The sequence below is a fragment of the Purpureocillium takamizusanense genome, chromosome 8 (genome assembly GCF_022605165.1).
Source record: "Purpureocillium takamizusanense chromosome 8, complete sequence".
Lineage (NCBI taxonomy): Eukaryota > Fungi > Ascomycota > Sordariomycetes > Hypocreales > Ophiocordycipitaceae > Purpureocillium > Purpureocillium takamizusanense.
In genome coordinates, this window is record NC_063075.1 from 1,195,768 (window position 1) to 1,210,719 (window position 14,952).

Genomic DNA, 14,952 nt, shown 5'->3' on the forward strand with positions numbered 1-14,952 from the left:
CGGTGCCGGCTGCCGCGGTCCGACTTAACGGTAGCCTTGGCCGGACTCAGGGCGGAGGGACTCTCCCAAAAATGTCAGAAAAAAGGAATGAGGCCGCGGCAGCTGGTCCTGTGTGCTCCCAGCTATTGGGCCGAACTCGTCATCCAGATCCCAAGGCTCGGGAAGAAGAAGTTTTATGACAATGTACGCAAGAAAAAAAAGTTGAATAGAAAGAGAGAACTAGAAGTGCGGCCGTTAAATCTGAACAAGGTCGTTTCTCTAGAAATTGTCGTTTCGTGTCGTCATAAAGTCGTGCCAAAAAAACATGAAGCATCAGAGTATGCAGCGCTTTTTGTCCCGTTTCGGTCTTAGCTTTTCGCTAGCCGGTGGTCCTTTTACCCTCTCCCGGTCTTTGCCCTTATCCCCTGGTCAAACTCGCGTATGAGATGCTGGCCGCGTTGCAGAGGTGTGTGTCCGGTCATCTCCCCTCGAGGAACTGCCGTGAAGCATTTCAACCGCCTTTATGTATGCACCTGGTAGTCTCCGCGGCACAGCGTCTCCAACCCGAGTCCTGACAGGGGTTCAAGGGAACAAGGCTCGTCCGCCAGGGCTTTGCTCTAGTCGAAGGAGGCAGTAGAGCTGCTGCTCGAATGGTTCCCGGAGCGACGTCCGTGGCTGCCGCTGCTGTCACGCGACGATGTGTGACGGCTCTTGCGGCGACGACCCGTGTCCGACGTGGCGGGGAGTCCTTGGACAATGCCGTTGCGGGCGAGCATGCCGCCGTTGACGGAAAAATTGCGACAAACCATAAAGGCGCGCATGGCAGCGTTCTCCTGCGCCAGGACGTCCGACTCGTAGGCCAGGTCCGTCTGGTACTCACGCCCGTTCACGAGAACAAGACAGGTAAAGCCGTTGGTGCCTCGGTAGCATTCGTAAGAGGGGTCTGTCCATCCGCGGCGGCGGCAAAGACCTACAAACAAAGCCAGTGGTTAGCCATGGCGTCCGTCTAAGGGGTCCTGGCGGCCGCGGCCGGGAGCATCGCATCAAGGCTCGAGTAGCCGTGAGGCTGCTGGGCAGCCACACAGTTCGCCAAGAAACCGAGCCGGCAACGTGCGTATTTACTGCGACGTGGTCCACCGACGGCACCAAACGCAATCCCCCCAGCCATTGCGTGTTGACCTCGAATGCACACTCCGTCCTACATCGATCTCTCTCACCTCCAAACAGCTCTGGCTTGGACGCCTGCAGAAGCTCAATTGGGTTGCTGCGAAATAAAGAAAAAAGGGAGTGTCAATTGGGCAAACTTACTCTCCAGGTACTGCATGTAAAATCCGCCCATGGTTGTCGTGGTGTTGCCCAACGGGGGTTCCGGAATGCCGGCCGGAGTGTCGTCGATTTTTGGGGGGCGAAAAAGTGGAAATATTCGACGGGCACCAGTTGTGTGTGTGTGTGTGTGTGTGCGTGCGTGCAAGTATGCCTGTGCGTCTTGTGTGGCAGCAGCGGCGGCGGTGGCAGCGAGGCGGTGGCAGCAACAGCAACACTGGCCCGAGGCACTCTGCGGCGCGGCAAGAGACAACAACGTAAGCCACCAAAGACGACGACGACGACGACAACGACAGCAGCGGGCAGAGCCAGAGAGGCGAGAGAGGAGGAGATGGAGAGTGAGAGTGAGGCCCGAATGCAGGTGCAGCGCCGGTCAATCTGCAGCGAGGCCCGATGCAGAGCAGGAAGAGGGTGGCAGAGGACACGCAATTATTAGTAGGGCTTGCTTGCTTGCTTGCTTCGAGGGCGAGAGGAGAGACGGGGAGGAACAGGTCGTGGTGGTCGAATCCCGGACAGATAAACAAAATGGGACGACGACGCGGGAGCGGAGCGGAGGGGGGAGGGGGTATAGAAAGTCAAGAGGAGGAAGAGGAGGAGGTCTCGTCAAGCAAGAAAGCCAGAGCCAGAGCCAGAGCCAGAGCCAGGGTACTGTACCGAGCTACGCGGCGGGCGCAGGGGAGACCAGACGGCGCCGGCGAGACATGTGTGTGTTTTAATTGCAAAGCCAAACGACAAGAGCATATTGCTAGCGCGCGGCCCGGGGGTGTCTGGAGTCAATCCAGACGCGCGAATCGAGGCAGATGCGAGCAATGGATGCGGCTCTCGAAAAAGAGTGTGACCCATCTTGATGTGTTGGCGTTCCTCGTCGCCAGTTGTGAAAAAACCGCTGGGCACTAGGCCGCTCCACTGCGGCGTCAATGGCCACGGCGGGCGTCTGCTACCAGCAGGTCAAAGAAAGGGTCGATCTCCGTCCAGCATGGCGGGACTGTACCGTCGTCCCACGACCTTGTACCTCCGAATCGCCCGTCGCCCCGGCTCAGCTCATCATCATCATTACCTGCGACGGACGTGCTACCGGGTCCCGTTGAACACGGCATGTCTGTATATAGGACGCGTCCCGGCTTGCTGGCCGAGTGCTGTCTGTTACATAGGCCGTCGCCGCCGCCGTTGCCTCGCTTGCTTGTTGTTGGGGGCCGGCGCGTCCATGCAGAGTCGCCGCCCATCGAGGAGCGCTTTGTTTTGTTTCCCGGCTTCACACTCCCCATCCGCTGCCGCAATGGGGTTCCCCGCTGCGGCGGACGTCCACCTAGGTTGTCTGACACCCCGACAGGAGCGGAGCGGTACCTCGAGTCCCCGTCAGAGTACCTGTCGCAAGGGTCTATACTGTACAGTCCCGTACACATGCAGATGCACAATTTCAAGTCGAGTAGTAGGTACGTATCAGTGGCAGACGACTCGGTGGGGTGGCGAAAGGCGGCAAACCCAGCAAAGAACCGCAGCCAGACTCCCCGCGCGCCGTCTTATGGACCGTCTGTACCCTCACGCCCGCCGAACGCCGCAGCTTTGGTTGGACGGTCCTTCACAGGACATCCGAGATCTCTGTTTCTGGCGGCCACTAATGCAGAGCAAGTCAAGCAGTGTCCGTCCAAGGGCAGCCATGGCGCATCAAGGCCGGTACGCTGCAACTCTCCCGGGGAGTGCCCCCCTCCCCCTTGCCCATGAGCTGCAGCGACGATTCGTACACGGTCCCTGACTCCATGGATCGACTCCCAAGCATGGGCCAGCCTGGGGAGGGGCGAGGGTTCGTCCGGCAGCCGGCCGTGGGGTCCGTCCGGAGCAGCAAAGTCCCATCGTCGGCCATCATGACAGGGTGCGGCGGCGGCACGCCCGTACGTACATACGAAAGTACAAGCACGAGCGGGCCAGCCAGCTTGTTGACGCCTCCTAGCAGAACCGCTCGCGCCGCAGCTCCAAGGACCGGGCCCGCAAATCGAAACATTCGCAGGTAGCGCGGGCGATTCGCCGACACGGAACAAAGTTGCATCACAGGCAGCTCAACCCGTCATGGAAATAGAAGGAGGTTACTGGCTCGCGGGGCATTACACTCGCGCTGGGCTCCGCGGTGGCGAGCCATTGCCCAGTGAGGAGGCCCCAGCGGCCAACAACGACAGGCGCGCGCCAGAGAACGGTCGGTGAGGGCGACGACGGGCTGCACTTGCACTGTATCTAAGCAATGTGGTAGCAGCAAGCTGCATGAACAGGAGTGGCCGGGTAGTGCGTGGCCGTCCCTCATGCCAGCTGCATGGATGGGCGAGTGGCTGGGATGTGGATCGAACGAACCTGACGAGGGCCACCGGGACCGCAGGCGCACGCCCCCCCGTCGCCTCGCTCGCTCGCTCGCACCAGAGGCGGAGGAGGAGGAGGAGGTTGGGCCGGCCCAGCAGGAGGGGCTTCGTGGCCAGCAGCTTTGTCGACTCAAGCATTGAACGGTGAGTGAGGCCCGGCTGATTGGGCGGTCGAGGAGGGGTCGCGAGGCAACTAGGCGCAAAACGGGCCTGGCCTGCTCGAGCCCTTCTGCAATGATGAGTTGGCAATGCTGCTGGTTTGACGATATTAATGAAAGGGGCAAGCGGCCGCACGCGCTTCGCGGGCAGGTCAGGTAACCCGGCGCATTCAAGGTGCGCGACAAAGACGCACGCTTGGCCGCCTTTTCTGGCCTCGTCGCGGGCCCTGATGTGGTTCGCCTGCGCGCGGGGTACTGCACTTGTTTGGTGATTTCGTGGCATGGATGCGATGCCGGCCTTGGGAGGGAGGGGGACGCCAGCGTCGACGTCGTCGTCGTCGACTGACGCCTGAATCTTGAGAGGCGGCAAGATTAATTGGCAACGCTCCCTTTCTCCGCGGCAGAGAGGGAGCAGTCAGCGCATGCTTGTCCATCCGGCTCTCTGGCCACGAGGCCCATGTCTCGGGACAGCTAGACAGGACAGGACAGTCCAATCCAGAGGCTGTTTGGAAAGTTCCGATGGTGGACCGGGGTGTGTGTAGGCGGGCGGGCGGGTTGGTGGTCAGTGCTGGGACTGCCGACGCTCGACGGTCATTCGACAATTGAGAAAGGCCCTTGTCCGCCGCGTCGTATCTGCCATCATTCGAACGGCACACTGGACGCGGACAGAGTAGCCGGCCGAGTTCTGCCCCAGGCTCAACGCGACGCAGGCCAGACCCGCCGATGGTTCCAGGCAAGGGCGGCTTTGCCGACGCATCACCCGTTACCATTCGGCCGAGCGCGAGCAAAACGACGTGCTTCGTTTCGTAGCCATGGCATGGCATGGCATGGCAGGCCACGGCATCATCGGCCACGGCCTTTGACGGGCGTCGGTCCCTGGCGCGACGCCAACCGAGAAAAAAAGGGTCCTATTTTTTTGGCCTTGATCAAACTGGAAGCCCGCCCGGCATTGGGTCCCCAGGATCGGCGTCGCAGCCCGTGAGATTGGTAGCGACCTGCGTGGCTGGCCAACAGAGGCGTCCCCTAAAGGTGCGTGACAGACCGACACATGTGCACTGCATGCCCCAGTGTCGACGGGACCGTGCCATGCCATGCCATGCCATACCAGGCCAGGCCAGGCCAGGCCAGTGAGAGAGGCTCAAGACGGGGCCCTCCCCCATGCAAAGGCCGCACCGTAACCAGCTTGTTGGATTATGGTTGGTGAAGGCGTCCGCCCCCAATCAGCCCTCGATGCCACTGTGGAAGCATCGCCCCAAGAGACAAACCACGTTGCCGGCTCTGGCTCGAGCGTCACCGTAACAAGCTTTCACCTTGCCGTAGCCCTGGAGCTTCGGCAGGAATTACGGCGGCGGCGGCGCCGGCCAGTCGCTTCCGTCGTCAGCCACCCAGCAGCGTGGGCCGTGCCATCATCGTCATGAGCATCATCCATCTGTAGGTACGTCTTGTTGTCCGCGGGGGGGTTCATCGCCCCTCGTCGCCTGGCCCCTCTTCCTCCATTGCCCTCTCCTTTGGTCGTCGTCCATCCGCTTGCCCGTGATTTGCCTGGCCCTTGGCCACATGTGTCGTCGTGTCGGAACCGGCTGCTGGCGATGGATTGGATGACAATGGCAACGTGCGGGCGGGCGTCCGGTGTTTTGATTTCTTTGCGTGACGGGACAGGGCGTATCGGCGCAGAAGGCGTTTTGTCTGCCTTGCAGCGGCTTTCCTTTGTCTGTACGCCTGTGTATCTGTTTTGTGCTCTTTTTTTTCTCCCTATCTTGTGTGGCCAGGCACGGCAGCCTGAGGCTCACCCCGTTGGCAGGTGCGCCGGGTTGGGAAGGCGCGAGCGTCTTCTTCGCACAGCTTGGAGACAGACAGACAGACAAACTTCGTCCACTCACTCTCTCACTCATCCATCACTGGCGCCTCGCCAAAGGTGCTCCGGCCAAAAGTGTCCCGAGCCCGCCCTGCCGGCTGGCTCCAGTCTCGCTGCCTCGTTGCTTCATCGTGGCGAATGATGCGCAGCCTGTGCGCGCCCGCGCCCAGCACTGCATGAATCCACGCCTTGGCTGACTCGCTGCGCAGGCAGGCAGGCGGGCAGGCGGATCGGTTGGCGGCGCTGTTTGTTGCTTGCTTGCTTGCTTGCTTGCAGCAGTCCTCGTCGCCTGCAGGGAAGCTCCCCGCCTCGCGCCCTCGCCTCGGCCCCGGGTGGACGATACCTCACCTACTTGCCTTGTTAGTTAGGTACTGTAGTAGACCCGCTGGCACACGGCGATGTTGTGCCAGCGGCGGGGGCCCTTGGTGGCGTCGGCGTCGTCGCAATCTGCTCTTGTGCAGGCTTGCTTGCTTGCTTGCTCTGCCTGCTTACCCTCCCCCTCCCTCCCCCTGCCCAGTCCGTTGTGGTACTTATACGCCTCCCCGTTACCGAGCGGGCTTGCCCTGTTATGACTTGCATTAGCACAAGGTACGTACGTAGGTAATATGGATGGAATGTGCCGGCATGGCATGCCATCTCTTCTTCACTCTCTGCGAGCGCCGCTACGCAACTTTGGTATGCGCCTGGCTAAGACATGGGCTGCTTCGAGAAGGTTTTGCTGCATCTGGACAACTTGAGACGCGCCCGCTGCTACTACTACCACTACTATACCACTACGCCCACGGCAGCCAAGCCCGCCGCGTCTGGCCATGTTGCACGATGTGCATCTGCATTGCCATCAACAAGCTTGGGTCATGGAATTTTCGTCTATACATAGGACGCATCCCCACCGTGCTGTCCTTCAGGCGGACCCTCGTTTGCATAATGCGCCCGACGACTTGAACTCGATGGATCCTCCCTCGCCATCGCTACATAGCACCAGGGCTAGAAATCACCAAACACCATATTAAAAGGCCGCAATACGTATATGTATACGCACGAAAGCGGCCGCAGCTGATGCGGCCAGGTACATGCAACGCAGGGAGACTACATGACTCCTGGACAGAGGCGAGCACGGGTCGCCTGCTTGGGTGCCAGGCCGCCGCCGAGCTTGCTCCTCACGTCTCCAGCTCCTCGCCATCGATGCCGCTTGTAACAAACAAGACGCCGGTGCTAGTCTGCAAAGGGACGTCCGACAGGTGAAGATGCATGCTGGGTTCCAGACGCCTCGCATCAGCCTGCCCGCATCTCCATGTCTCTGGCGCGGTTTCACGGCCCCCCCCCCCCTTTTCTCCCCCCCGGCCATCTGCAACCTCCCCCACGACGACGGACTTGATGAGCGTTTCGAGATGCGCACGACGTCAAAGCTGTAAAAGCAGCAGGCCATTACGTTCCCGGCAAAGACCATCGCCTCGCGGCGTTTTTGAGACATGCATCGGCGCGCTCATACCCTTGTCAGGCGGATGTGCACTACGATCCAAGAGCCATATATGCAACAACACCCTATGCATATACTGTACATACATACATGCCGTCTTCCTCCACCATCCTTGCCTTGCTTTCACCTCCACACACGTCCAGTCCCTGGGCTCTGGATCATGTACTCCGTAGATACAGTCCTGCAAATGCGGTGTGCATGTGGCTCGGAGGGGAGGGGCCGGCACCCCTCATCAGAGACAAGGCATGCGCATGTGCTTCTCTGTAACAGCGAGTGGACGATGCGCTGGCTGATCCTCGCGCTGCAGCCGGTAGTGTGGGCAGCATCAACGGCCGGCCGAGATTGGCGAAACGCACGAGGAACCCACTCCGCAGGACCGTCCGTCGCGAACCATTGACACGACCCATGCACAGTACCGTACCGTATGTACGCATGCCTGCATTTCCCCGTAGGCAGCGTCTTCAACATCGTCCCCAACAAGGCCTCCAGACGACATGTTCCTACGTACTAGTATTGCTGTACGTAGTAGTAGCATACTTAACTGGGGCCGGCCGGCTTGGCCCACGTTGGCCGCACCGGAGCAGGCCTGAGCGCTTGGCCAGAGCCCATCGACCTTCGCAAAGACCACCAGTAATGGGACTGATGAGTTGTCCTTCATGCAACTAAGTCGGCGGTGGCGGTGATGCTTCAGCTTGGCCCGCTTCGACCGTGCGCCCGACACCCGCCGCCTGGAGGCACCATCGACCCTCAAACGTATCGGTTGAAGGATCCACCTCCCCGTAAAAGCAGGAAGGGCGAGGAAAATGTTCTTTTTTGTTTTGTTTTGGTCTGACGCACGTGATGCGCGTGTGACCGGACCGTTTGTGCGACTGCGATTCGGCCATGCATGCTCTGAAGGCGTATGCGGTGCACGTTCAAGTGCACGCCGTTTGATTCCGGCACGGCATTGGCGTTGAATCTCTAGAAGCCGTGCTTGGAGGCAAAGTACTTCTGGCAGGATTCTGCCTTGTGCTGGGGAATGACAAAAACGGGATGCGTCGTACACACCCGATCCTCCTCGTCGAATATCTGCTCGCCCTTGACGTGTGGCGACACGGTCCAGACATCGCCATCCAGCATGGCCGCGTCCGCTCGAGCAGAAACAAAGGTCCATCTGTGCTGCGCAGAGCTCAGTCCCGAGAGCACGTAGCAAGTATGGTACGCGTCCGAGTACCTTGAAGAGAGTGAAGGGTTAACGCGGGCGCACATACACGGGCACACGCAGCAGGGGGCAGAAGGGGGCGACTCACTTGCTGGGCTTGTCTCTCAGCCCACCACGTTTCGACAGGTCCTGGCCGCAGGAGAGAATGTACCGTATCAAACCATTCCTGCTAAACAGGCTGTCATCGGCCTGCATTGGCGTGCAGTCTGCAGCCGGGGCCGCAGGACCTTCCAAGGCCGCCTCGATCAGGGGCCAGCACCCGCCAACCCAGTGGCTGTAGCAGCCGTCGACCAGCTTGTTGGTGCGACCGGAGAAGCCGCCCTCTGGTGCATACTGGCGAGCAGACAGCCAAGACACGAGTCGAGGGACATCAAGATACCTGCGGGGTTTCGCCAACGGTCAGCACGGGGTGAGGGTTGTCGTCCGCGCCGTAGCACTGGGGGGCGTGCGCACGCGTGTGTGTACGTGTGGGAGTACATGATGGCTTGAGCGACCAACTTACTTCGGAATGCTTCTGTGGGGGGAGTCGAGGATGGAGAGGCATCCCAACGCGCAGAAGGCGTATGCGCCATGTGCCTCGACACCCGGCTTTGCCGACACGCCTCCCTCGTACGTCTGGCCTAGACAAATCAAGAGTCAGCAGAGGATGCGCTGACGAAAACGCGGCGGCGGCACTCACATCGCCGTACCCATTCCGCGAGGCCGCTGAAGAGGCTCGTATGGCCGGAGGCACGGGCAGGAGAGTCGGGTGACAGCTCGAGAGGGATGTTGAGCAGCGAGATGAGAACAGCTGCGCAATAGGCTCCTCTACACACAAATTCCATCAGTGGCCCGGCCGGTGGTACAACATTCTGGCGTCTGCTATGAGGGGGTTGAGCTAGGCCTACCTCACGTCTTCCTCGCCACCCACGGCCATCTGGAAGCCGCCGTCGGGCTGCTTCAACGAGCACAACCACTTCCACATGCCCCGCCTGTCAATGACGTCGTAGGCATCTTCCCCTCCAACCAAGGCCAGCGACAGGACCGTCGCGTAGGTGGTGGCGAGATGCGACGTCTGGCCGAACCCACCCGCGAACCCGCCCGCCTCGTTCTGCATGGGGCGGACCGTCTCGATGAGTCTCGTGCGATAGGGGGCCACATCCTCACCGAGAAGTGACATGCCCGCGAGGCACCAGTAGAAGATCCAGGGCCGGCTGGGGTCAGCAGCTTTGAACATGGCCGGCAACAGGCCGAGCTGCTTGTGCAAAAACTTGACGTGGCGGTCGCGGTAGAGGTGCGGGACGCCATGGGCGTTGTGCTTCTCATGCCCCTCCTCTTGCGCGGCCAGAAAAGGCAGGCATTCCTCGATGGTCTCGTCCTGCAGCAACGAGCTCTCTGTCTGGAGCGCGTCGCGGATCGGAGGGTTGCTGGTGAAGAGGGGCGGGATGCTCACACCCTCCTGGTGGTGGGAAGTTTGCATAGCCGGTTCTGCCGCCGTGGCCGCCATGGTAACGCGACTCCTGATTCTGCTGCCTGAGGTGTTTTCTTTGCGACTCTCGAGCAGACGAGAAGAGTGAGAGAGCTGTTGACGGTGCAAGAAGACGACTCGGGGCTTGCTGCGACTTGGTCTTGTTGCTCGGGGTCTCATGACGTAGCAGCGGCAAAACAGCACATGCCTGCTATTAAAGAGAACACCCAAGACCAGATATTCACCCCACCTCGTTTGCTATTGTCTATTGCGACATTGTCGGCTAACGGTGCAACGTTAGGAGTAGAGCCTCGTGGATTCTTCAGCAGGGAACAATAGAGAGGCAGGCGCCATCGTGCGCCCAATGTGGTTGAAGCCGGAGTATCGTCGGGTATATACTTCGTACTTCCTTGATCCCCCGCGCGCCCCAACCGACCGTGCCGGAGCGAGCGCCCACCAACACCAACAACGTGCCAACAAACCGGAATAAGGCACCCCGATGAAGGGAACAATGACAATGGTGAGAATGCCCGCAACAGGCGGAACTGGACGTGGCCGTGGAGGGTAGATACACTTCACATTATTCTGGGGTTTTGTGTTTTTCTATGAGGATTGTGTTGTGTCTACTGGTTGCGGATGCGATCCTCGTCTGCATCGTCAACATGAAATGGGCAGCGCGTGCCGCATTCACGGCACGGACCGTCCATTGTCGACAGGCCGCCACTGCTTATCATCAGGCGCCTCCGTAGATAATGGCACAGTTCCTTTCTGGGCTTGACGCTATCCAGTTGTTTGCTCCAAATAAAGAAGTGCCAATCAGAGCAGACTGCACAGTCCTCCCTCGAGAAACCAACCCAGCTTCCCCTCTTGTGTCTATTCTCATATGTTCTATTCACGCACGGGCTCCATTCACGATGCCGTCCTCCTGAAATGTGATCGAGCTGTAAGAGAACGATGCTGAGGGCTTTTGTTAGCAGTGGTCTGAGTAATGATTGATTGTACGGGCTAGAGACACCCTGCTTGCAGGAGAGAGTGACCATATGGCCTCGAGTGCCCGAGATGAGAACTAACGCATTTTCATCAAACATCGCCTCGGGAGAGCTTTATTAAACCCGTGGGCCGTTATGCTAATTGCCTTGAGGACGCTACCGCATGACTTTGTATTATTCAAGATGGCATTGTTGACGTCGCAGGAAACGACTCCGAGCCACTCACCCTATAGGCATCTATCTGCACAAAAGGTACGAAGTAATATGCATCGCATCCCTCGATGACGCTGGCCCCAGTGACTTTTTCACAGCGATCTATTGTGTATTCTTGTCTCTTCTTTTTACCCTACCGTATTACCAATTCAAACTGATTGACGAGGCTGGGTTTGCTTCTGCTCCGCGCCTGTCTTCGAACCGCCTGAAATTGCAATCATCATCAGGCCACGGATGCCTTCCATTGTTGTACGTCATTCTACGCCGCGCGGCAACCTCGATCATTCCATTGAGCGAATTATTAGCCATCGTGATGTTCCTCAGCTTATCTTGCAGAGCAATCTGCTGTTTCATCTTGATGGCTGGTCAGCACATGACGCCGAAAGCCTGGGGAGGGGCAACAGCTCATTATCCTTGGCGAAACGCTCTTCGCATCCCACAGGTTCATGCTAATGGTCCGGGGCATGGCATCGCACGCACGCAGCTATTGGTTACTTGATAAGCATGCACGGAGATGACGATTCCGCGGGGTGCTCGTCGAGCGATGCCAGCTTCATGTTCCCATCTAGGCTTCGACCATGCAGCTGCTGGGCTGTCGGTGGCGAGAGAAGGCGCCGAGTCCGACCCGATGCGACAAGGCTCCAGGGAATATGTACAACGTACGAGGTACGTACGAGTGACGACGCACTCAAAAGCCTGGTGCCTCGTTCACCTTGTTGAACGCCCCGGCACAAGACTCACGGTACGCATAGCCCAGACATTGAGCCTTGCACTTACGCAGTCGCTGGGCCATTGTTCCCCCAATACAAGTGCATTTAGGTAGATGGGCCGGCGCACAAGTTGAAGTCTTGCCTCGGCACTCGGGTAGCGGTTTTGGGATTGAGAAACAACGGAGGTTGAGCTGAGTGCCCGAAGGAATTCAGTTTCGACCTCGTGACACCATGTCTCGTTGATGTCGCGGAGTAGCGAGCCCTAGTCCCTCCGCCACGACGGACCAACACCGCCGACGGCAGCTAGGTTGGTTTTCCGTGATTCATTTATCGCCAATGCCACGGGGCTGGAAAGTAATGCATAGTAAGTGCAGTAGAGCCTTTATGCTGATGAGCCCAACTTATATCGAGGCAAAGAAGCTCTCGAACGTGGCTGGTTCGATGGTGTAGGGTAATTTGATCTGGGCCTGCAGGAGGAGACAACACAAAGCAGACACACAAGACACCGACACACAAGACATGATCCAGGTCCGGTGGGCACGATGGCGCTCGTGGGAGACCAGACAAGCGCTGCGACGTTGTGCCCCACGACATGACGCAACATCGTATTTTGCCGAAGCACACAGCATCGTTCATGGGAAACCGTCGAGCAGCGCCGGGAGTTCGGCCGGACCGGGCACCCCTCGATTCAAGGCTCGGGGTCCCTGGGCTACGTCGTAGATGGACAGGTGCGTGTGTGCGTTCCCAAGCAGCACGCACCTGCGCGATCTTGTTGTCTCAGACGAGGTGGGAGCCCGCGTGGAGCGCTGCTGAGCACAGGGCCAAACTGGGCCTGTCTCAAGGGCCGAAAGCTAGTTGCGACGATTCCTTTTGACCCCGGCTCACGTGTCTACTGATTGTCACGTTCGCGGAGCGACTGTCGTTTCTCTGCGATGTGAGCAGCCGGGGGCTGGTCGGCGAACCACCCCCGGTTGGGGGCTGAAGCCGGGGCCAGTGCGCGGTGAGGTCAGCCTGTTGAGAAGCCCCCCCCGCCAAAGCCAGCTGCGAGCAGCCGACTTGCCGGAACGAGGATGGAGATTTTGCCAGTAGAGTCCCAGAGTCCGTATCCAGTTCCGCGCCAATTCCGTCGTGACGGGCTCGCCGCAGGGGCCCAGGAGCGGCATTGTGTGCTGTGTGTCTCCCCCACGGCGCAGGCGAGAGGCCATCATGACGCAGAGCGAGTCAACCAAGCCCAGATACGACCATGGAATCGGACAAACTGGTGCGCTGGCAGTCCGGGATGTGGCCTGTCTGTGAAGCACGCCCTCGTTGGTGCATCGGCCGGCAAATGGTGGTGACCCGGCGTCGACCACTCGGAGCGCAGTCGAATGCAAGGGGGGGATAGCTGGTGGTCAGGCGGACCAGGTGACTGGACGTTGAGGCGTTGAGAGGCGCTCCGAGGAAAACGGCGCGTGAGACGCCCCCCGGCGCCGCCGCCGCCAGCCAGCCAGCGTGGCGGCGGCTGCAAGTGCTGTACTGTCTGTACTGTAGCACTTGGTCGGTCCCGACCTTGACATGGCATCCGTCCGTTCTTCTGCAGCCCTGCCGAGGCAGCCAGCCGGCCGGATGAGGCCCTGGTGCTCCGCAAAGTACGAGTGCTCAATGAGCGGCGGCGTGCTGTGGGCGGCAAGAGGCCGATGCCCGCGGCGGAAGGAAGCCAGCTCGGAACGGCTGCATTTCATGTAGGTACGCGTCGGCGGGCGGGCGGGCGGCAGCGGGGTGGGAGACCAACATGTCGTGTTCAGCCTCTTTCTTTTTTTTGCTGCTCGGCTGGCTGGCTCGTGGGCGCGGGGTGGGCGATGATGAATATGGAGGGCAAGGGGGGCGGGGGGGGGCAATCAATCATAGTGTGCGCGATAGGTGGACGGGCGGATGAGCCAGTCAGCCAGTGGTGGTGCAAGGTACTGTAGCAGATGGCAGGGCAGGGCAGCAGGCCCAGGCAGGGTCCTTGCGGGTTCTGTATCGCAGCAGCCAGCAGATGACCAGAGAGAGTTGTGCCGCGCGTGCGTGTGTGTCTGCTGGCTGGGCTTCATCATGTCGTGACACAGTGCGGGGCCGGGAGCTTGGGGCACGGCGAGGCACCGGCGGATGGCGGGTGGCTTTGCGGCTGGGCCCGGAACCTTGATTCCTTCCTCGCTGGCGTTCCAGCCGGTGTTACGGCGGCGGCGGCGGCGGCGGAGGACGGGTTGCAGCTGGAGGCGCACCCACGGCATTTGCACGTACATACGGTAGTACGTTGGGAGTTTGCCTGTACATACGAGTGCCCAGACCACCATGGATGATGGCTTTTGAATGCCCACAATGGTTTGAGGCGCTGCTCGTCATCGTGCGTAGCCGCCCGCCACTCATTACCTTATGCCGCCCGCTGTCTGCACTTGCGTCCGCGTTCCTCGTCATCGAAGCGCACACGCACATGCCGCCTGGCGGAGCCCGGCCCTTGCCATCGTCGAGGACCAGGACTGCAGCAGATTGCCGATATTGCGGCGGCACCAAGTTAGGACCAGATATAATTGGTGTCTTCTGCTGGGGCTGGGCCGGGCACGGATCTAGATGCGCGTGGAAGGGTCCGTGGGCGCGCTCCCCGCCAATCTAGCACACAGCACACAGATAGATCCGCCCCCGTTGGCTTTGGCCCTGCTTGGCGAGCGATTTGCCTTGGGGGGTGGCTGCGAGGACGACAAGAGTGAGCGGCAGGCAAGGCCAAATCTGATCTGACATCCGCGATGCCAAGGATCGACGTCCGGTTGCTCGACCAGTACTACCTATTTCGAACCTACTAATGTACTTCGTGCGTGCGGCGCTGGCCGGAGCAGCTCTCTCATGAATGGACCGAGTACGGTCTTGTGTCGTCGATGAGCATTAGGCACCATGAGAATGCTAACTGCCTGAGCTACTTGAGGTCTCTCTGCGCAGACTCAACCCGGCCGGGCCCAAGCTCAGTCCCCCACGATCCGGATCCCCGCATGCCTTTCACACATGCCATCGGGGAACCTATCGTTGCTCGTTCATGTGCGTGACGCCTCGTCGGCCTGTAGGGCAGCCATGCAGGCGATGCGAGCAAGGCTCGATCATGTGTATGTCGTGCACAACACAGCGCAGCCGCTTCACATGGCACCGCACCGCGCCGCACCGTACCGCGCCGAGGGAGAAGCCACGAGAAAAGGCACTACCGCGACAGCAGCCAGGCGGCAAAAGCAACGTTGTTGAAGGCGACAA

At 59.9% G+C, this 14,952-nt stretch overlaps 2 protein-coding genes across 2 annotated transcripts; both read right to left on the reverse strand.

Moving 5' to 3' along the window:
- Positions 1-596: 596 nt before the first annotated feature.
- Positions 597-1,318, reverse strand: JDV02_008413 (uncharacterized protein; the record flags this gene model as incomplete). Its single annotated transcript, XM_047990007.1, has 2 exons — positions 597-949; positions 1,288-1,318. The coding sequence occupies 2 exons, from the start codon at positions 1,316-1,318 to the stop codon at positions 597-599; spliced, it is 384 nt and encodes a 127-aa protein (XP_047846013.1).
- Positions 1,319-8,097: 6,779 nt separating this feature from the next.
- Positions 8,098-9,824, reverse strand: RAM1 (Protein farnesyltransferase; the record flags this gene model as incomplete). Its single annotated transcript, XM_047990008.1, has 5 exons — positions 8,098-8,350; positions 8,427-8,717; positions 8,841-8,958; positions 9,018-9,145; positions 9,226-9,824. The coding sequence occupies 5 exons, from the start codon at positions 9,822-9,824 to the stop codon at positions 8,098-8,100; spliced, it is 1,389 nt and encodes a 462-aa protein (XP_047846014.1).
- Positions 9,825-14,952: the final 5,128 nt, after the last annotated feature.